The 26,872-nt window shown below is 35.5% G+C and overlaps 1 protein-coding gene across 1 annotated transcript in view; it reads right to left on the reverse strand.

The window, feature by feature from the left end:
* Positions 1-1,667: 1,667 nt before the first annotated feature.
* LOC105214238 (synapsin) overlaps positions 1,668-26,872 on the reverse strand; it is a 112,804-nt gene continuing 87,599 nt past the window's right edge. Inside the window, 5 exon segments of the mRNA XM_054226576.1 lie at positions 1,668-3,227; positions 6,908-8,399; positions 8,457-8,624; positions 15,050-15,146; positions 17,996-18,213. Of these exon segments, the coding sequence (XP_054082551.1) occupies positions 2,851-3,227; positions 6,908-8,399; positions 8,457-8,624; positions 15,050-15,146; positions 17,996-18,213 (2,352 nt within the window). The 3' untranslated portion in view covers positions 1,668-2,850.

Below are 26,872 nucleotides of genomic sequence, written 5' to 3' on the forward strand. Positions count from 1 at the left end.
CTACAATTCTTCTCCTTAAAGCTTCATTTTAATAGTTTGTAAAAGCATATCTGAAGGCGTGAAAGCTTTGAAAGGTAGCTGAAAGCTTTTTTCTGCCTTTACTTTATAATTTTATACTTGAAAAAGCTTTCACTTCATAATATGTAAAACTTAGCTTTCACTAAATGACAAGAAAACTTCCACCTCTTTAAAGAAACTTTTTCAGATTTCTTATGTGTACATGTTGTACAGTTTAATAGGTGTAATATAGCATACAATTTAGGTGTAATTTTTTTAAATAGTGAAAGCTCCCTTGATAGAAATTTACTCAATATTTAAGTCAGCTTTAGTAACAGAACTTCTTGTAATGTTCTTGTTCGAATGTAAATTTAATTCCATTCTTTTTATTGGCATACAAGTTATGAATTTTTCTATAGCTGATTTTCTTAATAGATTAATAGATTTCCAGCAAGAATTATTAGGAATACTAAACTCTTTTGGAGCTTTTGTGAAAGCTTATCTATAAACATATCGATTTTTAGAAGTTTTATGAAAGCTTTTTTACAAGAACTTTTGGAAATAGCTTTTTTGTAAGCTTAGTTATAAAAAAAGTTAGCTTTGTGCTTTCACTTTTTAAATTATATATTTTCTGCAAACATTTTGCGATTCACTGATAAACAGAATATATACTTTTTTAACTTTTTTAGTTTTGCACAATATTATATTATTACAATATTATATTGTACAATATTATATTATTTATATTTATCATGTTCGTTGTGACTTGTTTGGGGTTTTTGTTTCTCATTTATTGTTTGAATTTAAAAAGGGAAAGTTTCTGCAGTCAAATAAATTTAAAAATTAAATATTTTAAAATAGTGCTAGGATGACTAATTGAGTAAAATCAAATACTATTTATATTTATTTTATACAGCAATTGTTTAAATTCATATCTTGTATGTTTATATGTATATCCCTCTTTTTATTTTTTTATTCACACCAAATATTTTTTTTAGCTTTGAGTATTAGAGTTAACAGTAAATTGTAGTGTATTATTTATTATGAAATAATTCTTTTATAATTTACTACCCCTTTTTATAATATTTTTCATTTATTAGTAATATGTTTTATTATATTTTTAATTTGTGTTATTTATATTGTCTTGTGTACTTATACAAATAATCAGCGTCATTTGTGTTGTTGTTTAGTGTCTCATGTTGGAATAACAAATATATTTATTGTTATTTTTTAATTATATAGATTTACTATTTTAATTTATTTTTTCTTTTTTTTTTTTTGCTTTCATTTAGCGTGTTTGTGGTCTTTCATAGTAAGTTAATTATTAATTATAAGTGTTAATATTTTCTTCAGCTTTAAATACACTTCAATGATCTTCAGCAAATAGCCGTTTAACATTTCATAGTTGAATAATTTTCTCAATATTTAATAATCCTTATGTTTTTGTTTTATATTCCCATACTATATTCCCTTAGTATATATTTATATTTTAAGTAGTAATGCGATACAATATTTTTCCAAAAATGTCAATACCAACACATACGCTTCACATTTGTATAGTTTATAAATTGCTTTTATTTGAATTAATATTTTTTTGTTTTGCAAATTTTAAGTAGTTTAACCTCACTTTCTTCGTGATTTCTGTAAGAGGTTTTCTTATTCCTCTACAGCACTTTTTCTCTCGCTTTCTTTCACATACATCTAGTGTCAATATTATTGTATTGTGTTTATATTTCTATATAGTACTCGTATAGTGATTTGTATGTTTTGTTTTTAAGTATTTAATGTTGAGTAAATAGGTGGTAGTTGTATGTGTTATTTGAGTAACTACTTTTTAAAAATGATTTTCGAAAATTCATTTATGTTTAGATGAATAATTTTAATGACTGCTAATTAATCGATTAAATATAAAGTTTAAGAGATTAGAGTTTTTTAAATAAAATATTCGAACTTTAATTATTTTGCTAAAATCGTTTTTTTATTTCAAAATTAAAATTAAAAAAAAAAATTAAGAATTGACTTAAATTAAATATCATGAATAATAAAATAAAATCGCAGATATATAAGCAAAAGCGTTTAAAAATTTTTTAGAATACTTTATTAATTTTAATAAACCTGATATACATTGAGTATACATTTAGAAAAAAAATTACTTTTCTAAAATTACAAAAAACATAATTTAAAAATTCTCCGACACAACTTGGACTTGAGACTTACTTTTAATAGCAAATCTAATAATTAATGAATAACCGAACTCTCGAATACCGTATTTCTTAATACAACCGTCTCCCAGAGATTATCCAATAACACTTTCAGCTCTATCCGGTAAAAGAGAGAGAGATAGAGCTTTTCATAAATGACTTTGTGCTGGAAATTGATGTCGTAGTTAACGTTTGATGAGTGTTTAAAGGTAGTTCTTAATTTTCTCTCAAATTATTTACTCATAGAACTTCACGAATACTCAAAACAAGTCCAATATGTTTCGTAAAGGAAAAAGTAATTTGAAGCACAATTTTTTCAAAATCAAATTTAACTATAATTTCTAAGCAAAGAAAATAAAGTATTTGAAATAAAAATCAAATAAAACAAAAACCATAATATTGATCTACGCTTGCTGCTATGAAGGATTCTTTCCACTATGAAACCAGGAAACTTCAGAGGCGAAAGATGCGCATGTGTATGTGTTGATTACTCTTCATATATATCTATTCAATTTTACTTTTCTATTATAACTTAAAGTTTGCGTTTTTCAATCGCTGGTCATGTATGTATATACACATTTATACATGTACATATATATTATAGACCAGCATTTCAACGAACTTTAATTTTGCTAAGGTTTATTACCCTGTCCTACTTCAAATCCAATTCGTCATCCTCTTCAACAGTTGGCTTGTTCCAACGATTCGTGTTGCCATACGAATTTATGCTGCTAATACTGCCCGTCTTCGGCGAATCACTAAAATCGCTGAAGGCCGCATTTTGTATACCCTCGTAGGTGCGGTATGAATTGTAGCTGCCATTGCCATCGTTGCTGCGCTCTGATGTGACGCTCATGCTCTTGGAGGCGCCAAACCGATCGGCCTTGTAATTGGTCGGTGGTCCGCCGAAGATGAGTTCGGCATCGGAGAGTGAACCGCTAGCGCGTGTGTACTTGCCGTTAGCATAACTAGGCTTAGTGTTGTTGGTGTCGCCAAAGATTATGTCCAAATCGGATTGTTTGTTGGAAGCTGTAAGTAGTGGAATAACGATTAATCGCTTGCTAAGTATGTGATAATGAGTTTTATTTGATTAATACAAGTTCATTATGCGGTGCATTTACAAAAATACTGTTGCTGAATTTTACGAAAATTTCAAATTAGCAATGCTTTTTTGCGCCAAATTGGAAATTCAATGCATATACACTGAGTAATGTATGAGTGATGGGGATGAGTTATCAAAATATTGTGATGATTGCCAATTGGTATTTATGCCAATAGCTTTCAATATGTTGAATAATGAAATGCATGAGATGATTTGAAGATGAAAGCAATGCTGATGATTCCTACTCCCTTCCTAGAAGTCTATCTATCTAGCTATTATATATGCGATGAAATCAACAGTTTCAAAGATATCTAATGTTATCTTATATATCTAGATTCAGCTCGTTAACCAGTATGTTCATATTTAAATATATATCGACTTACTATAGTAAACCATTTAACCTAAATACTTTTAAAGATATACTAAAGATTTAACGTTAAATTAATTATATAAAGATTGTATATAAAATTTATCTAAGTCATCCATTTGCAGATTATGAAACACCAAAAACGGGCAATAGGATAAAAATACCAAAAAATACAAATATTCTTTAAATGTATGTATGGTAAATAGAACTAGATATCGCAAGCTATTATAGTAAAAACAATTTTATAGTTTGGCAAAAGTATATTCAGATATATAGTTGGCCACGAAACCCGTTTTTCGATATCTACCCGGAACAATATTAGAAAATAGCGAAAGAGTGTTTTCTAATATTAATCGTCTTAAGGTCGACAATATCATGACATGAAAAACTCAAAACAACTTCTGGAACACTCAATATTCAAGTTCTGTTCAGGATGGTCATAAGAAGTAGAGTTTAACATTATAGCCATCTTAAAAATATTATAACGAGTTTTTACAATTTAAAAATAGTTTGAACATTGATCTAAAAGGCAAAAGTGTACGATTTCCCAAAAACAATCGAGTATTGATCAAACTCAATAATAACTGCGTCGATTTGCCGGAAGACATACATGAATGCATTACTACACACGTAATTCCAGCCGGAGGAAGCCGAGGAAGGGGAAGGGCTCCACTCCGTTGGAAGGACCATGTGGAGAGCGACCTGGTTACACTTGGATTCTCCAACTGGCGCCGAATAGCGAGGGAAAGAGAGGAGTGGCGCGCTATCATCGATTCGACTATAACCGGCTAAACGGTTTCCACGCCAACCACATACAATAGTTCAAAGGTCAATGAACTCAACATGGAATAAAGAGTAAAACAGTAAAAGATTGGGTGACCTACAACATATCTCTTTTTATAGAAACACTTTAAAGGTGAGTTTTCTACCAATCGACGCGTAATGAGTTTTAGGAGGAGTTTTTTTTATCTAATACTTCTTTTTTTTCAAAATTCAGTTCCAAATCAAAAAAATTTGGACGAAATTACTTGAATCTTAAGAAATATAAAAAAGAGAAAAAAATACTTCTTCGAAAGTCGAGGCCTGAAATTATTTTCACCTGTCAAAGAAATTTGATGCTTTTACCAATAATGTGAAAACAGTGAGCCCTCATTCATAATTTTATATATATACATATAATTTTATATCGAGTATTTTTATTTTGATAACCCATCCGCACCTATAGCACATATATAATAGTTGATACACAAAATACATGTCGCCGATTTTTAAAACTTTAAAATTTTCAAAATTATAATTTGCATTAATAAATAGACAAAAATACAAAGAAGCCAGCAATTTGTACCACTGAGTTGCAAATTACATTTACGAAGAAGCCTTCTTATCGTTTCATAAAGCAACTGAAGACACAAGAACTCGATACTTTTGACGTACTTTTAGTAATACTTAAATATTTCATATTTATACTGTGTCTTTAGTAATTAGGTGAGTGAAGTGCCGCGTGTAGAGTGCCCCAAGCCAAAGAAAACATTTATTGCGGTGTTTATGCGCTAAGAAGTGTAGTTGTCATACTTTGAGTAATACGAAATGAAGATAACTGGAGTTCGAATTTCGAACATAGACGAATTTATTTTACGTAAAGTGGTTGAGAATTTCACGGTTGCTTTTAGAGAGAGTAAACATTTTAGAATGAATTTAAGTTTAAACTTTAGATCAGGTTTTGAGTATAACTCATTGAGTTTACAGCATATTTTTTACAGATTTTGAATATATTATGTCATTTAGCTTACCGTGAAAAACCCTTAGGCTAAGCGCATAGTAGTTTGAATTGTCAAGCTTATTTTGTTAGAAAACTAAAAATTCTATTTTCATCGCAAAATTACAACAAATACTTTTATATTTGCTCATTAATTGTTTGATAACAAAAAGTACCGCTCTTCCTTCCCTATGCGCTTAGCCTTATGTAATATTTTGAATAATTAATTAGACATTAAACGAATATAGTGGATGCAAGAATTTCGTTTACTTTTACGAAAAAAATTAAAAAAAATATATTTAAATATTTGCATATTATATTTTGCATTAGTGTTTGCTCGGTTAGTTGCAGGGTTGCATTTATCCAGACAATTATGAACTTACGAAACATTGGCTTTGTTGCTTTGCGGCGACATGCTTCTGTGCGGCATGACGATTGAATACAACAATAACAAACGTATAATATATTGTAGTGTGAATCGAGTTTAGTACGTTAGAGAGTAGGACGGAAAAGCAGTTATGGGCGTGGTGGTGGCGTAGGCGTTTAACGTTGATTAGCATAAAGAGTAGGGTAGAGTTGAAATATTGTTTTTTTTGTGTTGACTTAAAATGTAATTCGCTAAACGTCTATGTGGCCTACATGTACCTCTATATATGTATGTAAGTATGTATGTGTCGAGGAAGAGTCTCGAGGATGGCACATAATTTTAGAATTTGCTTTTGAGCTTATTTCTCTTATGAACTAAAAGTGCGTAGGATTATGAGATAATGGGATACTAATGAGCAGGGTTGATTTTTTTCGATAAGCAGGCGCGTAGAAAAGTGGAAATGTTTTGGCTAGTTCTTAAATGTTGTCTTAATTGTATGCGGTTATGTTTGTGGTATGTATCAGAAATATATTTATGTATGCTTTGAGTATATTTATTTCACCGTTAATATGTTTATGAAAATATTTTTTTATTGTTTGGTCGTAGAAAATTTTTATATAGTTTTGGCTTATTTGTTAGCATTTCACTTTTCTAAAAATAAATCTTAGTAGTGTAGGCTAGTTTTAGGCGCTGAAGTAGTAACCTTTACTTATAGTCAATGAGTCATGGGTTGGCCTATAAGCACTTTCCCTAGTTTGTTCTTGCTTATGCAAATATTATTGTTTGTGTAGTTTATGCTTTTCAATTCCTTCTCTCATTTCTGGGGTGAAAAAATATTATCTCTGCTAATTGAGGTTATGTAGTGATGCATATGTGAGCTGAACTATATGATGTGACTAAAGTGATACGTTATGAGCTGATAGCAAATGTACGAAATTTATTTTGTATAAGGGATGAGTCGAGTATGAGATATGTTTCTTTTATGTAGTGAATGAGCCGCTATGAATTATATTGGCACTGTAGCGTCGCCCGAAACGCCGTCTCATTATTATTATTTTCACTTAAGATTTTCGCAGTGTTAGACTAACGAGCAGTACGCCCACGGCCAGATAATTACCATTGCTCTCGGAGCGCGAATATGATGGTCGTGTGTACGATGGCAGATCGGCTGTGGTATTGTAGGCGTTCGAGGCGGGGCTCGAGTTGGATGCATAGCCGGAGGTATCGCCAGCTGCTGGTAAAGTGGTGCTGACGGCGGCTGGCGCGCTGTATACGCTTGCCGAACGTATGCCCATCTTCGATTTCCAGTCAGGGCCACCGCTCGCAGAAGCAGTAGCGCCAGCGATTCCAGTTGTATTGTTGGCATCATCAGCAATTGCACCAATAGCAGCGGCGGCATCACTGCTTGGACCAGCTGTTGTGGTGGTGGTTGTATTGGTATCCATGCGTGTTATGGTCTCAATGGAAGTTGAGCTGCCGTAGTTAAAGGTGCGGTTATCCTTGCCGACACTTGGTGGCGTGGTCGAGATTGAGTTGCGATAGCTGCTGCTGGCGACAGCGCCTGTCGGTGGTGGCGGTGGTGGTCCAGCCGGTGGTGGTGGTGACTTAATACCCATATTACCGTTACGATTGATGCGCGACGAAATCGATGAGGATGAGATCGATGAAGATGATGTGGTGGAGACAGCGCTACCGATAGTTTGATTGGTTGCGGAAGTTTTTAGTGCGCCCTTATCGAAGGGATTAACACGCTCCTGTGGCTCAAAATTGGTGACTGGCTTGTATTTGTTCTCCTCTTGGAATGTATCTAAAACGCTGGAAGATGGCTTGCTGCTGTAGCTAGCAGCGGAGCTGGCGCTAACGCTCATGCTGCCCGCTGTCAATGTGGAGTTCGTTGAGGTGTCCGAGCGTGCATCGTATGGCTTCTCAGCTGGTAGTTTTGGTGACGGTTGTGCTGAGATCACATCTGAGGCAACGCTTGATGTGCTGCCGCTAACCGACTTGCCACCGCCACTAGCAAACGAGAATTGCTTGCCTAGAAATGAACCAGTACTGATACCGCTTATGCCACTGCCGCCAGCACTGCCTGGTCCACCGCCGCCACCGCTGCTTGTCTCGCTAGCTGTTCTTCCGCGTTTCTTGTTCGCTAATTCCTACATGTCACCAAATATCCCCGCGAAGGTCTTACGCAAATTCTTCATTGTGTCCTCCGCATCTTCAACAACGGAACTTTGAGTTTGCGGAGGACGTGCCGAGACCCTGGAGGCTGACGATACGCTCGATGCCTGCGATGTTTGTGAATCACGACGGACCACACCGCCCGCGCTGCCGGGTACACTGGTCGGAGCCGGTGCAGTTGGCTCCTCAGGTACCTCGGAAATGCTGCTGCGGCTACTGAGGCGTCCAATTGAGCCGACTGCTGGTGAAGTGCGCTCCGGTATTGGTGGTGGACCACCCATTGGCGCGGGGCGTGGACCGGCGGGTGCCGGTGGTGTCGGTGCCATATCCTCGGTAGGACTCTCACCACGCGAGGAAATAGATGAGCGTGATGGTTGGCGGATACCATGTGGTGGTCCACCAGTCTGTGCCATGCTTGGGCGGCAGACATTCTGGAATGGTTGAAATTTGTGAGAGTCTTTCATTAATTCAATATAAATTTTACTTACTTGCATTCGTGCCGAAACTAAATCGGCGATCTGGCGCCGATCTTCTTCCTGACTATCGCCAATTAGAGCGAATGTACAATCGCAAGCGCTGATTATATGCTCACGGCCGTCTTTGCCGACCACCACGGAAATGCCACATACTTCCATGCCGCCAAAGAGTTCAGAAATCTGCGAATGTTTAAATATTTAGTCATCACATGTTGCTAAATGCGGTCTAAGTTGTGGTCTACATGTGTTTGCAATTTGCAATACGCCACACTTCTGTTATGCATTAATCAATTCATGATTGCAGGAGCGGTTCGCCTAAAGTCTCCCTCTAATAACAACTAATGATATTGTGTTTGCCCAAATCGTAACGCATAACGATTTGTCGTCAATGTGCTTAGAATGTTTATTTGTAGCTTATGCTTGTATGCACCTATATCTGGTATGTAATCGTATGACTGCGGTTAACATTGCACAAACCCCTGCGCTCTGACATATAATGCGGCACAACGCCAGCTAATTCATTATTCAAAATACGCAGTTGATCGTTGTTGATACGTGGCCACAACAACACATCCCTTGTGGGGAGTCTATTGAAGCATATCGTTTCAGTAGTTGTAGCCAGAAGTACATAATGCATATGAAATTAGAATAATTTAGGTTTGCGAGACTTACATTGATAATCGAACTAATTCAGAAGATATATATATGTAACTCCAAATAAACTTTACCAAAATTGTGTGTTATTATAACCCACTTCCGCAAAGACAATGTGAAAGGTTTCTCATCTAAAGGAAAGTATTGACCAATTTCTTCCTAATGCTAATGTAAGATGGACTGATGGGATTCAAAATAACGTAAATAGGAAGAAGGCGGAGCGATTTGGTTAATCTACCAAGAAGGTTTTAACTTAAAGTGATTCGAAGTTTTTATATTTACATATAGAAATATATTAAAACAGCAAATACTTAATAAATTCATGAGAAAAGTTAATATGTCCAAAGAAGTAATCCAATTGTGATATTCTTATGAATCTAAAGGCTATCCACATTAAATTTAGTACTAAAAAAGGTAATGCCAAATAAATAAAGTGGAGAAATCAATATTACAACTGTAATCAGTTGAATTGTAATTGAAACAACTCAACTTTCAGTCAACTAAACTAATTTTTGGAGTTACGAACAATATTAATTTACTGTTTGAAAATATAATTTAATTGAAGTTGAATAAATATTAGAATAGATGCTAATAGATTTTGAATTATGTAACAACCACGAAAATATCCGGTTCAAAAGTGATGGGCATATGGAAATGACCTCGTAATCACTCGAATTCCTTGGAACTTGAGCAAGGGCTCCAAGTAGGAAAAAGTGCAATTTAATGGATTTTTATTAATGTTTCTCGGCAGATTCATAAGTTTCTCTCGTTCAAAAAATAAAATATTTTGGCCTTACTCTACAAAAATTTATTAGTTTAAAATAATTTAGTTTTTTTTTTAACTGCAAATTAAGCTATGACAACTATGTGCTTGTGATGAGTAATCAGTTTTTGATGTTGTGAACAACTGTTCTAGCACTGTTTTGTAAGTAGCGATTCCAGTCAAAAAGTTCTAAGACAATGACAACCTTTAAATTATTTGATATTTACTGTTTGGTTCAGTTGTAATCGATATATCAGTTGTAAAATTTCAACTAAATTGAAGTTGAGTTGTAAACCGTCGTGGGAAGAAACAGACATATGCAAATCAATTAAATTCTCATATTCTTCATTGTATGTGATTGGCGTTGCAACCGTTTAGCCGGTTATAGCCGAATCGACGATAGTGCGCCACCTCTCTCTCTCCTTCGCAGTTCGGCGCCAGTTGGAGATCCCAAGTGTAACCAGATCCTTCTCCACCTGGTCCCTCCAACGGAGTGGAGGCCTTCCCCTTCCTCGGCTTCCTCTGGCGGGTACTGCATCGAACACTTTCAGGGCTGGAGTGTTTTGTCCATTCGGACAACATGACCTAGCCAGCGTAGCCGCTGTCTTTTTATTCGCTGAACTATGTCAATGTCGTCGTATAACTCGTACAGCTCATCGTTCCATCGTCTGCGGTATTCGCCGTTGCCAATGTTCTGAGGACCATAAATCTTGCGCAAAATTTTCCACTCGAAAACTCTTGTGTCGTGTCATCTGATGTTGACATCGTCCAAGCTTGTAGAGCTTGATTTTGGTTCGTCGAGAGAGGACTTTACTGTTCAATTGCCTACTCAGTCCTAAGTAGCACCTGTTGGCAAGAGTTATTCTGCGCTGGATTTCGAGGCTGACATTGTTCGTGTTGTTGATGCTGGTTCCCAGGTATACGAAATTATCTACGACCTCGAAGTTATGACTGTCAACAGTGACGTGGGAGCCAAGACGCGAATGCGCCGACTGTTTGCTTGATGACAGGAGATATTTCGTCTTGTCCTCATTCACCTCCAGATCCATTTGCTTCGCCTCCTTATCCATGCGGGAAATAGCAGAACAAACGGCGCGGTTGTTGCTTCCGATGATATCAATATCATCGGCGTACGCCAGGAGCTGTACACTCTTATAGTAGATACCAAATTCAGACATCGCGGCATAAAGGCAGCTCCTTTTCGTGCTGTCGAAAGCAACTTTAAAATCGACAAAAAGGTGGTGTGTGTCGATCCTCTTTTCACGGGTCTTCTCCAAAATTTGGCGCATGGTGAATATCTGGTCAGTTGTCGATTTTCCAGGTCTAAAGCCACACTGATAAGGCCCAATCAGTTTGTTGACGGTGGGCTTGAGTCTTTCACACAGTACGCTCGATAGAACCTTGTATGCGATATTCGAATTTCTTCATGGTCGGGTAATGGAACATCTGTTCCATCGTCATCGATTGGGGGATCGGGTTCGCCATCTCCTGGTGTTAGACTTTCACTGCCATTCAGCAGGTCGGAGAAGTGTTCCCTCCATAATCCCAGTATGCCCTGGACATCGGTTACCAGATTACCACCTTGGTCTCTACATGAGGATGCTCCGGTCTTGAAACCTTCGTTAAGTCGCTTCATTTTTTCATAAAATTTTCGAGCATTCCCTCTGTCTGCCAGCGTCTCAAGCTCTTCGGCCTCTTTCTTTTTTTGTCTGCAGATGCGTCTCGCTTCCCTCTTCAGCTCTCGGTATCAATCCCATCCCGCACGTGTTGTGGTCGTTTGCAACGTTGCGAGGTAGGCAGTCTGTTTTCTCTCCGCATATTCTTCATTATTTGATTATAATAATAATATAATTAATTCTATGTCTAACTTTATGGTGTTACAGACCTCCGATATGTACAAAAACTAAAAAAATCTATTATACAATTTTCAAATGTGTTCCTACTTGGAAAAATGTTATATGGAATTTTGAACTAACAATTTGAATAATTAAAACCAACCTATGCAATTTTCAGTGCTAAATTGCGAATATAATGTTTAACTGCAATGTATTGCTGTTGTTGTGCATATATATACATGATTGCTTTTGATACTAACGCTTGTTTCATATAATAAAGATTGGCATATACATAGGTATACATATTACATATGTACATATATGCATAGATAAAAATTTGCGCTTTATCGAGACAACATCAGAATTCATATTTAATGTATTTTACATGTAAATTAAGTATTAAATACACAATTATACACAGAAGTATACATAGTTGCACACCGCAAGCCAAATCCACTTTATGCCAAAGGTAAAACAAATCCTCATTGTAATCGAATGAGTCATTTGACAGACATGCCCATTTAATGCAATATATTCTAAATATTATTAGCCTATCAATAAAACATACAAACAAGTAGTATAGTATGAGCAGTGCAACTGGAATGGGTTTAGGCAAAGTGCCAAAGCACGAGCTTCTACACGACTATAGTGGCAAAATGTTTGTTTCGCCGCCTTTGAATTGTGGGCAGCGGGGTGCAGCGGTGGTGGGGCGGCCACTAAGTGCTGTGGGTGTGTAGTAGATTACGTGCGAATGTCTTATTTTTGGCAGCAATTACATGATATGTATGATTTTGTATGAGAAACCGTTGCACTTGACTGCAAACGAGCGAGGTTAGTCACAAATTTCGTGTTTTCTTGGGTTTCTTTTCAGGAAAGCCTTGGAATTAATAGTGCTAGAGGTATTTAAATTGGCGCTGCAAATTTTTTTTTCTTAATTTGTTAAGAAAATTCACGCTTAAGTGTCTTTTGATATATTGTGTGTGTTATTGGTTATGACAACCTTAAATGGCGCTTGAAAATGTTGTTGAGCAAATTGTAACTCGTGATATAAAGTGGCTGGCGATTTATTATTACGTATTTATTTATTTAAATTATTTATGTAAATAATATATAATTACAATTAATTAATTAACAATTTTTTTTCTGAAATTCCTTTCAAAGTATAAAAAAGTCTCTTCCCTGGCTTGTCCCCTTTCTACTTTTTATTTAACTTCCGAACAATACATATATTGTTTGTATGAGATGCTAAACCTAAACAAAGTTAAATCGGAAGTAAAATAATTAAAATTAAGTATTGTTAAATAAAAAACTAAATATTTTTGTTTATTTCATATAATTTTTAAAATTAACTTTATTTTAGTTTTTGCGGCGCGATCGTGGGGTGTGTTGGTTTCGCGAATTGATTTTGTCTCTCCCCTGGTAATTTATAAAACATATACTATTAATTTAATTTATTTGCCTTTAGTGCCTTAAATTATAAATTCTGTGATAATTAAAGTAAGATAAATAATTTACCCAAAAAATAATTCAGTCAATTAATAAAATTTAATTGATCATGAAAACGTCTCTCCTCTGTCGTATTTCCATTGGCAAAATAATTGCAAGGGGAGAGAGTTAGTGACCAGGGGAGATACTATTCATCATGACATCCGAACCGGAAGTCTTTAGCTGCTTGAGCCTTGAAATTTTCTTGTGTAAACTTTTGAACATGATCCCTTCCCCCACCTCCAACCATCACCAACATCAACAAAAACAAAAAATATCAAAAGAATCGCTCTTGCCAACTAGTGCTACTTTGGACTGAGTGGACAATTGAATATTAGGGTCCTTTCTTGACGAACCAAAATCAAACTCTGCAAGTCCATTATCATCCACGTTCTGTATTATGGTGCAAAAGCATGGGCGATGTCAATATGAATATTGGCGAATACCGCAGACGATAGAACGATGAGCTATGTATATGAGTTATTCGACGACATAGACATAGTTCAGCGAATAAAAAGGTAGCGGCCACGCTGGCTAGGTCATATTCGAATGAACGAAAGTGTTTCAGCTTGGAAAGTGTTCGATGCAGTACCCGCTGGTGGAAGCAGAGGAACAGTAGCCCTCCATTCCGTTGGAGAAGACGGGTAAAAAGTTACCTGGTTTCTATTGGAATTTCCACCAATTGACACCAAACAGCAAAAAGGAGAGGGGAGTAGCGCGCTCAAATAGATTCGCCAATAATCAAATATGCGGTGCATACGCCAAATATATATATATATGTAAGTATATATAAATAAGATCATGTTGGCCGGACTCTCCTCATGCCTTCTTCTTCTGAAAGGGCAGAGGATATATTACGTCTTTAAAAAGTCAGAAATATTTTTGAAAGATCTTAAGATTTTATATTTAATATTTGTTTCGTCTATTTAGGCTAGAGAGTGAATTTATTGATTTGTTATTTTAATTTCATGGTTTATTCATGAAGGAAAGAGAGTACCTTAAATTTGTAATACTATTTTAAATTTATTTTTTGCTTTTGGTAAAATAAGAATCTATCCTGATCTTGACGTCTCTCCTCTTACCGATGTAATTACTCTGGTCGTCGAGAAAGTAATAAAAAATGTATAAACTGACTTGCCTTTACGTGAGAAGATAAATAAAAGGGACACAAATCATTATACAGAGGTTTCATGAAAAAAATCCAAAATTTCTCATTGGTCGTATCCTCTAAACGCTTGAATCCTCTTATCATAGAATCACCCATATACATTTCTTCCGAGTGTCCCTCTAAACGGCTAAACCTATTTTACTGAAAAGCGAACTTTAATGCGGACTATCATCCGCATGCATGTGAAGCCACGATTAGTTAAATTTTGAAAGTATAAAATTTGGACCTAATTCTTCGCCGCCAACATTCACATTCACTTAACAACATTTGTAAATATGTATATAGTTGAGTGTATGTATGTACTCCAAACTTTTTGTCAAATAAATCAATGCAACTATTAATGCGCCGGGGTACACACAAGTCAAAAAATTGTAAATTGCTGCAAATTTATGATCATCGCCTAAGCGACTGCGACTAAACGAGCTTTGATACGCGCCAAAAGCGCTTGAGTGAGTGCACTCGTGCGATTCAAGAGAGAGAGCGTGAAGTCGACAGCAAACCGGATTTGATTGATGCTAACAATTTGCAAATTGCAATTCGATGAGCTGATAGCGACACAAAAGCCATTTGTTGGCGGCTGCCATTCATACACTCACCGCAGTGTCTGTGAAGTGTCTCGCTTTTTCCGTTTTTTACGTCTTTTTTGCTTAACAAACTGTTACATTTCTGTTTGTATTTTTTTGTGGTTTTTGTTACTCACCTCATCCACCCAGGACTTGTACTTCTCGGTTAACGTGATTTGCTCGAGCATCGCTGAGCCTTGATTAGTTTTCCAATGGCCTGAGATCGATTTGCGCCTGCAAAGAGGAAAGAGAGAGGGTCCAAATCGTTACATAAATAACAACAAAAGCAAAAATATATTCATTTAACAAAATTGAAGCATAAATCACGAAATAATAAGCGGCACTTTGTGCTGACTTAAATGCTTAAATGGTATTATTATTAAATTACGCGAGTATCGAGTTATTGGCCGGTCGGGCGTACCGTTGCAGCGGTCTGGGCCACGGTGGCGGCATTTGATTGGCGGCAAAAGAGGTCTTTGACTGCGATAATTTCATAAGCGGCTTTTGTTTTCATTGCGCTCATGCTGTTGTTGTTGCTGTTATTATTAACATTATTGTTATGTAGTGGCATATCAATGCGCACTAAATGCTGTAAATGCGAAGTGCAACCGCTGCAACGACCTGCACGTTCGCGCGCTCTTTTCGGCGTCTTTATTTTGAAGTGATTTCTCAAGTGCTGCGTGCGCGCCCTCGCGTAATGAACCTCCATTCTTTCGGCGTACTCCTATTTACTACACAAAATCTCTGGAGGGCGGCAGGGCATCAATGCAAATGCATTACTACTTGCTGCAGTTAATTTATTTGTAACTGATGTGGTACTGATGGTGTACCTGTGCGATGTAACGTCTACGGAACAGTGTTTCAGAGAAGGTGAAAATGCAACAAAATCAAACAAACAGAAAATATCGGAAGAAAAGGAAAATATTTCATAAGCTCTCGCAGAAAGGACTCCAAATTCTTAGTTTAAAATTCATATGGTCATAATAATACTCTAAATATTTTAAATATATATGATATGGCTCATGAAATGTCTGCCAAGTTCTCCCGATGATAATGGACGAAAATATTTACCAAATCAAATAGTAAGGTTAGTTTAGGTCTAGTAACTTTAGTTTATATCTAATGCTTCCGTTCAAAAATTAATATTTCCTTAATAGATCGAAGGCGAGGATATTAATACATCAACTCTATACTTGATAAGATCGATCAAGTTTTACACACATAAGTAACACCAAAGAAAGGAAATATTTGTTCGATTGAAAACTCTTTGCTGAATGATCTTCTTTTTAAACCATATCTAATATCGATTTCCTATGGAGTGTTCACAAAATAACGAAAATTTCCAATTGTCCAAAAGCCCAATTGTCCAGGTTTCATTACTTACTTTGTCTGTAGCTGCCGCTAAGGTTAAACGTATTTTTATGATTTTGGCGATTTTATTTTGTTTAAAGCTCGCACTTCGTTGAATGTTCGTGAATTCTTGGCCAAAAACAAATTTGCAAAATTTTCAAAATGTCTAACACTGTGAAGTAAAGTAGGCCGATTCCTGATGGACTTTTAAGTATAAGCACAACTAATTACTTAAAATGAAGTCTCGAAAAAATATTTGATTGTGAGTAATTCTTTTTGTTACTTGGCCAGTATTATATTTATTTGCAAACGGGTGATCAACGGAAAATATCACCAACCGTATAAAAAGGCCAAGGAAACTAAATGTGTTCTGGATCTCCTCCATCATTCCACGACGTGCCAAACTAAAACTATTAAATTCCAACGTTAAGTCAACACTTCCATATGGTTTTGAAACATGGAAGTCTCCGATATCCAAAAGTTGCAAGTTGCCGAGGACTTCGTAACATTTGCGCCTTTTTTGGACCGTCATCGTTTCTAGCACGGACTTATGGTCACTCACAAACACCCCTAAGCACAGTGGTTCCGCCCACAGGCCAAAAATCAAAATATCCATCTCACGATTATTTGTCAAATTACTATTTGCTATCAAAAAGTATTTATGACCCCACCTTCATACAACCGAACCACGGGCCTATGGGTCGAAATGTTCAAAAGAAAATAAGGCTGACTCCTACATGTTCTGAGATGAGATCCAGTTGCAATCACCCGGAACTATATCGACTGGAATGCATAAGGTAGCCGAAGGAAAGGTTGACCCGCTCTAACGTGAAGAAAAAATTTTAACATCGAAATACCTAAGTTACAAAAAAGTTGGTGTCAAATCAAGAGGCTAGCACAAAATCGTAATAGATGAAGGAATAGGGAGATATCATATATAAAAAGTGCTGCCACCAAAGGATGGTCGAGAACTTTTTTGTTTATGCATGTTATTAATTATGAAAATTATAGTTGTAATAAAATATTTTTATCTAAAAAATGTGTATTTGTTTCAAAAAGTTTGACATTTTTACCACCGTACCTCGGGCACAAACAACAAGCACCACTGGACTCCATTCATCACACGCAGTACAAACACTTATACATGCCTACGAACTGTTGATGGTGCGCATTTCAATTACTCTACACAATTGCATTACAACGCCAGCGAGCGGCTATTGATTTCATCTCCGATTTTGGTTTATACTTTTTAACTACTAGCTGACCAGCCGCTCAACCACTTAGCCAGCCGCTGATGAGTGGCATATACAGAATAAAATCAAGGTCAGCGAGTCAGCGGACAACTTAATCCATGTCTTTAGCGGTGGCCATTGACAGTTTTGATGCAATGCATTCGTGATTCGTTAATAGTATAATGCGCTTACATACTCACATGCAGACATACAGACATACATGTGAGTCTGCATAGATACATATTTTGGTTAAAGATTTCTCATTTCATCAAAAGAAAAAATAAAAAACGAAGCCAAGTAATCGATGCTTTGCATTAATTACGCGACGGCACGAAGTAAGGCACACACGCAAATATGAACGCTGTGCCTGTTGCATTTGCAGCCACCACCGTCTGTCTCTCCGTCCTTTTGTCTGACGTCTGCGTGCATACAACTCAATACCAATACCGATCGCATTGTCTGCCTCACACACACACATACACTTGTGTTTGTAATACTTACATGAAGGCCTTGTAATTATTTCCGATCTTCTGAATGTGCACATCGAACTTAGCATCGATGTATGGCTCAATGGTGCAATAGCAGTGCGCATCGTTGCCCGAACCGGTGACAAGGCCGGCTGCGTCTTGTAGAGCGCTCTGATTCTCGAGCCGAGCGGTGGCCACACCACCGTGGCAATGACCTGCCTTCAAAACACACGGGAACTTAGTCCAACTGAACTGTAAGTGAGAAATGAAAAAAGAAGATTATTCACTATATTTATTGCATTATCGAAAGAAAACCGCAAAATGAACATTTCAGGAAATACCACGCACAAAATGTATTTATTGCGAGGTTTTTGATTAAAAAATTAAGATAACTGAAATAAAATTAATTTAATGTGTGTGGCTTTATTACAAATATGACTGTTATATTATTTTCGACTGCTTAACAATATTTATTATGAAATGTGTTTATCAAGAATAAAAAGACTGAATAAATTGATTGACTTAATGTAGATTAATTTTCTGGCTTGCAGCCAGCAATGTAAGTGACTAACGGCGTCGCGCCACAAGAACCAACGCAGCAGCATATTGCCACTGCTGTTGAGTGGCATTGCCGCTTTTCATTTGTTTCGCAAAATTTCCACGAAAATGTAATGGCATTTTCATAAATTGCCAATTAGCCACTTTTCCACACATTTCACATTTGGCGCCAAGTGGCTTAAGGTACGAGGGCGCATTGTTAGAACTGTGAGTTTTAGATTATCCAAAAAATAATAAAAATTAAATGCAACCCTCTTTATGTTAATTAATGAACTGAGATTTGTGTATGCATCATTTAAGAGATTACATGGGTTTAAAAATTTCAAAAAAAAAAAATCTCGCAAATGTCGAGAATTCGGCTCAAAAAGTGACATTTTCAATTGAGAATAAGTTTGGGATGCAAACAGATCTCTACAAAATTTTGTTGGGTTAATTTTGACTCAAATGTCCAAGAACGATATAAAACGATTTAATCGATTCAATAGACCAGTGCTTGACCCTAGAGACATTCCCGTAAATGTCAAAAATTCGGCTCAAGTGACATTTTCAATTGAGAATAAGTTTGGGATGCAAACAGATCTCTACAAAATTTTGTCGGGTTAATTTTGACACCAATGTCCAAGAACGATATAAAACGATTTAATCGATTCAATAGACCAGTGCTTGACCCTAGAGACATTCCCGTAAATGTCAAAAATTCGGCTCAAGTGACATTTTCAGTTGAGAATAAGTTTGGGATGCAAACAGATCTATACAAAATTTTGTTGGGTTAATGGTGACACAAATGTCCAAGATCGATATAAAACGATTTAATCGACCAGTGCTTGACCCTAGAGACATTCCCGTAAATGTCGAGAATTCTGCTCAAAAAGTGACATTTTCAGTTGAGAATAAGTTTGGGATGCAAACAGATCTCTACAAATATTTTGTTGGGTTAATGTTGACACAAATGTCCAAGATCGATATAAAAAAAATCGATTTAATCGACCAGTGCTTGACCCTAGAGACATCTATTGGAAAACGGCGGAAGCAAAGTTGTAGACCTAATATTTTTTTCAAGCCGATATATGGCGAACAATTGAACAAAAAAATGAGTTTCTTTCAAAATTCAAATTTCATTATTTCCCTCTTTCCTTCGTTCGTTAACTACAATCGAAATATTTTTGGTTTATTGATTTTAAGTCAACCAATAATGAGTTATGATGTCCACGATAAGACCTTTTTTTCTTAACACATCATGGGAGATGAGGTACTAACGGCTGAATTATCGGAATTTAAAAAAAAAATCACAAAATTCTGTTTAAATATGTATTTTTAAATGAAATATATGATAGTGTATATTAAAAAAAATTAAAAGTTTCTTTGTTTTCAGCCACTGTAACCCACCTAACCCGTTAAATTAAACGAACCTAAAGTATAACATTCTTCGGCACTTAGAACCAATTTTTTATTAAAACTAAAACTATGTGTTTCTTGATGCAAATATCTAATTTGCAAGGTCAAGATTTAGTTTATTCAAATCCGATATAATGATATCAGCACAAATGGCGATGAACCCTTAAGTCAACCAAAAATGTAAAGAACTTCGAGTTAATCCTTGGAATGATCGACAGACTATAAGTAGATGATATATGGAGGTATAAAAAAATGTTGGTAACTATTAAATATATCATCGAAATTTACTCCGCGGGATACGTGTTATATAATAGATATCAGGCGATCTATTATTTCAAGAGCGTACTTAGCCGATATTCAGAAGAAAGATTTTTATGATACATATAAATGAGAGATAAATTCAATGTAATACAACTGAAAGTAAGGCGGTCATACCGAAGTCAATGTAGCCATCTGGATACTCATGCCAACATTTTTCTACAGAGTTTTCTATAATAGATAATGAATTGTATTTTGATCCAACACACCGTGTAATTTAGTAATCCGTTCCAAATAACACCAATAAAATAATAGTAGTTGTTCAGCCTCAAATATATCATACAACTTGTATTATTAACAAAATTTCCAGGCGAACATTAAAAAAACTTACAGACTTATCGAACTTGCTCTGATACAAAATTTCTTACATTTTTCGAAACAGTGCTTACGAAACTTTTTTTGGTTTATCTAATTTAATTTTATTTTCGTCATACAAAATGATTTTCCAAAAGACCTTCACATTGAAAATGAGTTTGACTAACACAATCTATAATTGAGTCTAGAAAATGTGAGTACACTTGCGTGCAATTTGTTTAGAATGTCCATATTTTCTTTTTCTTCATTTATTATTCTATATTTTTCGCTAATAATAAACAAGTGTGTAATGCAGAATATTTTTAGTTTGGCCAGTATACAGGAGAAGTGCGCAAATTCACTTGTATTAATACACTGAAATAACAATGCTTCCGCTTGTTATTGAAATTATATTATATTTATAGCACATTTTCTGATACGTACGTAGGTTTCTTAGAACTATTGTTGGCGCATTATTGCACTTATTTAATTTCTTCGTCTTCTTCCGGTTGGTTTTTTTTTAATGTGGTTTAATTTTTATTTTTACTTCGTCATCAGTTGAAACAATATTTATTTAGGCACCTATTTCAGGAAAAACCGGCTTTGTTTCGAAAGCAAAGTCAACGGATTTATAACCCTGGTTTGGTAAAATACTTGGGTTTTTAAATGTTATACATGATTTTACTTTTTATTTCGTCATTAGTTTGAAACTGATATGGGTATATATAACCGGAAGTGCGCAGTGGTGAATAATAATCTACTTCTCGAGAAGTCATACATTTGAATAAACCAATTTGGTGAGACTTATCTCTCTACTCGCTTATGATCCAAATTACTCAAGAACAAAAAATACAGTTATAAATACGTTTCTATATTCACATAGACACGATTCTGACCAATCAATGTCATTAGCTTCCTTCTTTGATTAATAATAAAGTAATAAAGCTAATGGTACCTCTCATAGGGTTTGTTTCAAGAAGCAGCCAATTGATTACTGTGTGCGAGTCTCTAGCGGTGTCCGCAAGTTATTGGTTTTCTAATTCGAAGTCGAATCGAACTCGAACTCTGACTATTAACTATTGTTCTCTCTTGGTACCTCTATGTGTCATTCTAAAGGCTCAAAGAAATGTGTAAGTTTGACCTTTGGATCCGACATAGTTTTCTTTAACTTCAGAAGTTCATTTAGAACTAAACTAAGACTTAATTTATTCCCAACAACAACGTAAACTTTATAGAGTTTATAGACCCGATCTCAATATGTGAAGTTACAAACAAGGAACACATCGACTCGCGGAAAATTTACTTTTGTAATTCATACAGTTTATCTAGCCGAAGCTCATTCTTAACAACTACATATATTTACATAAGAGAAATAATAAATCCAAACATACAATGCACCATCGACAATCCAAAAAATTAAATAATCCAATTGTAAAGCAATAAAAATTATTACTTTAAAACGCACGCGGAAACTGATTCTCAATCTAGTCCAATAAAACATTTAAAGAACCATATAAATCTCAATTGTTGTAGCTATTCATTCATAGAGTAGATTTATACGATGCTTGTCTCATTGATAAATCTATAAGCTGAGTCATGCAGCGCTGAAGATCAACGCAATATGTCTTTACTCACCACCGTACACACAAGAGACGAGCGAGCATAAATTAAAGCACTCAACAGTCTCTAAATGATATTTTGCCGATACATAATAAATCTTCGCATGAAGTGTAATGCGAAGCACGTGTTCACTGCGCTTACGAATCGACGAGGAATGACGCGATGACAGAATCATTTGCTGTTGCAATGAGACCGTGTTGGAGGAAGAGGCGTTCAAATGGCGAACTGGAGCAATTGAAGCGTTCAGAGAATCTAAAACAAACATCGATTTAAGGCAGACACGTCATGAGTAATTAGTGGAATTCCAGAGATGGGCACGGCTTAAATGGCGGTGGGTTGAGCACAGCGCCAATACGTCAAGTTTTCGTCGAAATTTCCTTTCAAATGGCAACAGAACGTCTCATATTTGTATGTGAAAATATGAACACCCGGTTGGAAAATTTCTGCTGCATTACATTCTACGAAATTGATTATTTAATAGTATGGCAAATGATATTACTTGACTATTTATATCAAGGTTTAAGGTTTTAACTATTTGTTGTCATGTCAGAATTGTGTGAATAATGTTTTTAAGGGGCTATACCAGTATGCCTTTAAAAAAAAAAAAACGATTTTTTTATTTTTTGCTTATTCAACAGTGTACATTTTCAAAAATATTCAGTGGAAGCGGTAAGGTCGTATCTTGAATAGTTTTTGAATGCCAGCGTTCTAAAGAGCGAACGCTCGCGCGGTTACACTGGTATAGCCCCTTAAGATATAGACTAATAGCCTTTTCGCACAGCCAAATTAATTTATTACAATTAGATTATGATTGGGAAACAAGTTTTTGTCCTTCACACTGCCGGCTACTCGATTAATTATCAGTTGTTATACATTTTTGTTTTTGCTCTTCATAAGAAATTGATAAGATTCATCACCTAATTATTATTTTATCGATCCACAACCATTAATTCCAGCAGCGACATCTACCGTAGACTCGTATTACTGCTAATTTATTAATAAACATAGCCAAATTTACAGCGTGGACAAAAAGTCGCAGAGTTGCATTACATTTTCAATCCGATTTGTATTCGATTAAAAATAAATGTAGACAAAATGAGATTGTTATTTTTATGGTAAGTCTGTCTAAATCAGCACTTTAATCGAACAAAGGCCGGTTAATTGATCAATTAACCCCATAGCGAAAAGGCTTTGAGTTTCTGTGTAATTTCAACTGTGAAATCAATGAAAATATATATACCAGTAAGTATACAAGAAAACTTGTATACTCGTGGTATTTCTCCTCTCCATTTCAATTATTATGTGCGTCTTTCATTATGTCAGTTGCAATGACAGTCGCGAACAGCTTGTTGTCATTCATGACAGCGAAATTGTATCACTGCCAGTTTGATGTCATGGAATATAACAGTATGAAAGCCACTCTTTAATCGGTAAGTCCAGGCAATGCAATAAATGTTCCTAATGCTTATGAGAATATAATTGAGAGGAGTTGATAGATATTTCAATTGAAGCTAAGATTACCAATTGAACGGATTTGTAGTTCGAATTTCATGCTATGTGATTGAAGAGTATTTCGACAAAAGCGTTATCCTTCGGTTAGTGTTCTGTAACAAATTATTAATTTTAGGCAAGTATATATACGAAACAGTAGGGACGAAGACGAATTAAGGACAGACAAACAGACAGACCACCGGCAACCACGGACCACGCAAGACCACGGCAGATCACAGAGGACGTGATCGCTATTAATCTTTTTACTTTATATACCGGCCAGTGCAATAATTTCATTGCGGTCATATTAGTTAGATAATTTGAATAAAGTTGTTATTAATCATTTTATATAAAACGCGGTGTTTTTATTCGGCAAGTTAATCGGCCATCCCACATATACAGTCAGCGTCATATTTCATCGTACGGCACTCTAAAATCAAATTTTCCGTTTTTAATCCATTTAAATGAAAAAAGTTCTTCTATGAACTGATCCAAATAAAAAACAAAATATATTTCATATTCCAGTTATAAAAATTATTTGCATACTAAATGTAAAAACTCAAAAATTGGCCTAATGTTCAAAGTTGGTACGTCATAATTCATCGTACGGCATTGTTGATCCTTATTTTTAAGAGTTTCTTGTTATCATTTTAAAACAAAATAGCTTCAACATAGAAGTAATTGGCGTAGAAACCGCTTTAAGCGATTATAGCCGAGCGATTAGGCAAGTAATGCTCTAAAAAAGAGAGAGAAGTGTCCAAAATATAATAATTGTTATTTGTTTAGGAAGGTTATAAGGACGAATAGTTCTATACATCGGACTGAAATAGATTTCTTACGTACAATCATCGAATGCTTGCAGTAGTTCCCTGGGTTACCATTTTGATGTGATTCCTTTCCAAAACAAACTCTAATTAAAATATAATTTTCGTGTGATTGTCAATAGTTCCTTTCCAGCGCTACCAGTCTGTTAAAGCTAGTAAAATATATGTATGTTCGATTCGCTACTCTCTAACGCAGAGAAATTGCAGTTACCAATTGGGGCTTTTCATAGTACCAAGCTGAGTCTCGTGCTAAAATTTTTTCACATATGATTTAATTAAATATGTATGCATGTAAATCGATGAGTGAATTTATTGTCACTTGGGTATGTGAGCTCCGACATATTTACGCACGTAAGTGTCTACCGCGCGCTGCGTCAATTGGTTATTTTAAGCGCGCTGAGATAATTTCGAAGCAAGATAAAAAAAAAAACAATTGAAAACAATTTAAGACAAGCGATAAAAGGAAATCACTGTAGCGCGCAGCAAAATCTACTCATTAATTCTCAGCGTAATTCCGCGAACTGTGCGCCTGTTACGTGGCGCCCGCAAATCCCCCACCAACAGAGCAGCTTAAAAATGATCTGTATGCATCTACGGCCAGTTGCCGCTGTCGCATTATGCCAAGCCAATTAGGGCAAACACATTTGTTTCAAATACACTCATGCCTTTATCAATCATACATTTGTAAGCTGGCCGGTCTCATAGCCTCTCTCAGTCCATTTCTAGTATAGTACACTAGCAGCCAATTATAATTTGCATTCGCACTTGTCAGCCGCGTGGGCGTGCGAATAACCGCCAAGACGACAAGATGGCAAGCGCGAGCGCATACATACAGTCCCCACAAATAGCAGACCGCAACACTGCAACAATTGCACTTACATAGTTGTCTGCAATGCACGTCATTTGTAGTGTTCGAGTTGTTGTTGTTACTTTCGTTTGCTGCGCTGGTTGTCATTTGTAGATATTCCATATTATGTAAACGATTGAAGCTGTTGCTGCTTTTGTTGTTATTGTTGCTATGTATGTATACAATGAATATGCGTGGGCCCGTTGATAAGCTGGTGGTTTGCGGTTAGTAGTGTGACATTTTTGTTCATGACACCACATTACGTCATCACTTTCGTATCACAGCGTATGTGCAACAACAGCAATGAAGCAGTAGTACGACTTGTAAACATGTGTATGTATAGATGAATTTATTCATATTTATAATATGTATGGCACAAATTATTACAACTTTTTCTTGGAAATCAAAGTGTTTGCAATTTTTATTGTGGGCGTTTTTGCGAAATTATTTCAATGATTTACTAACCTTGAAGCTCAGGCAAATAACAATTATAGTGTTTTTTTGTATTATTATTAATGCAATGCACATACATACATACTTCTGTAAAATTATAGAATACCTGAAGTTTTGTATAGTTATATATTGTGTACATAAAAAAATATTATTATGTGATCAAAATTTGTACTTTATAATAGATTTTGATATTGTATGACATAACCTAATGATTTTTCATCCAATTAGATTGAATAATATTACGTCTACAACTTTGCTTCCGCCGGTTTTTTGTAAATTTAAGGTTTTTTTCACTTAGAACAGCCTCACCGTATGTATCCGAAAGCATTCGATGAGCCTCAGCCGCACTTTTCTTGGAATTAAAAAAGAAAAGCAAAATTTCCCGCAAATGTCGAGAATTCGGCTCAAAAAGTGATATTTTCAGTTGAGAATAAGTTTGGGATGCAAACAGATCTCTACAAAATTTTGTTGGGTTAGTTTTGACACAAATGTCCAAGAACGATATAAAACGATTTCATCGATTTAATCGACCAGTGCTTGACCCTAGAGACATCTATTGAAAAATGGCGGAAGCAAAGTTGTATACCTAATATTTTAACCGAGTAATTATAGGTATTCTACGAAAACTAGATGATTTCCCTTATCAATCATAATTCTGTCAGTGGAATTGTTACCGATTGAACGTTTCCGGAATTAAAGTGGATCATATTCGAACACATTAATTTCAACACTTTCCCTTATCAAAATTTAACTGAAATGTGTGTCAAATGACATCATAACTACTGTTTTTTGTAGTAATTCGACCCTGCGCCACCTATCGGAATCGTTTCATACCTACAATCTACTTCCTGTAATGTAAACGAAATAGCCTACACAGATTTGTCTTTGCCCTAAAACCAGTTGATGTTCACAAAAAAAAAACAACTACAATTCACACTAATACTTCCATAACAAATTGTTCATATTGCCTAATCGCTTAAAAATGTGAGCTCCTATAAATAAACGACAGCCAGTGCAATTATCCATAAATGGAAAAAATGGTTACAACTTCATAAAGTAGACAAGATTAAATTGAATTGGTGATTTATCAGCACAACAACAGCAAACGTAT

This window comes from Zeugodacus cucurbitae, chromosome 2, assembly GCF_028554725.1.
Source record: "Zeugodacus cucurbitae isolate PBARC_wt_2022May chromosome 2, idZeuCucr1.2, whole genome shotgun sequence".
NCBI lineage: Eukaryota > Metazoa > Arthropoda > Insecta > Diptera > Tephritidae > Zeugodacus > Zeugodacus cucurbitae.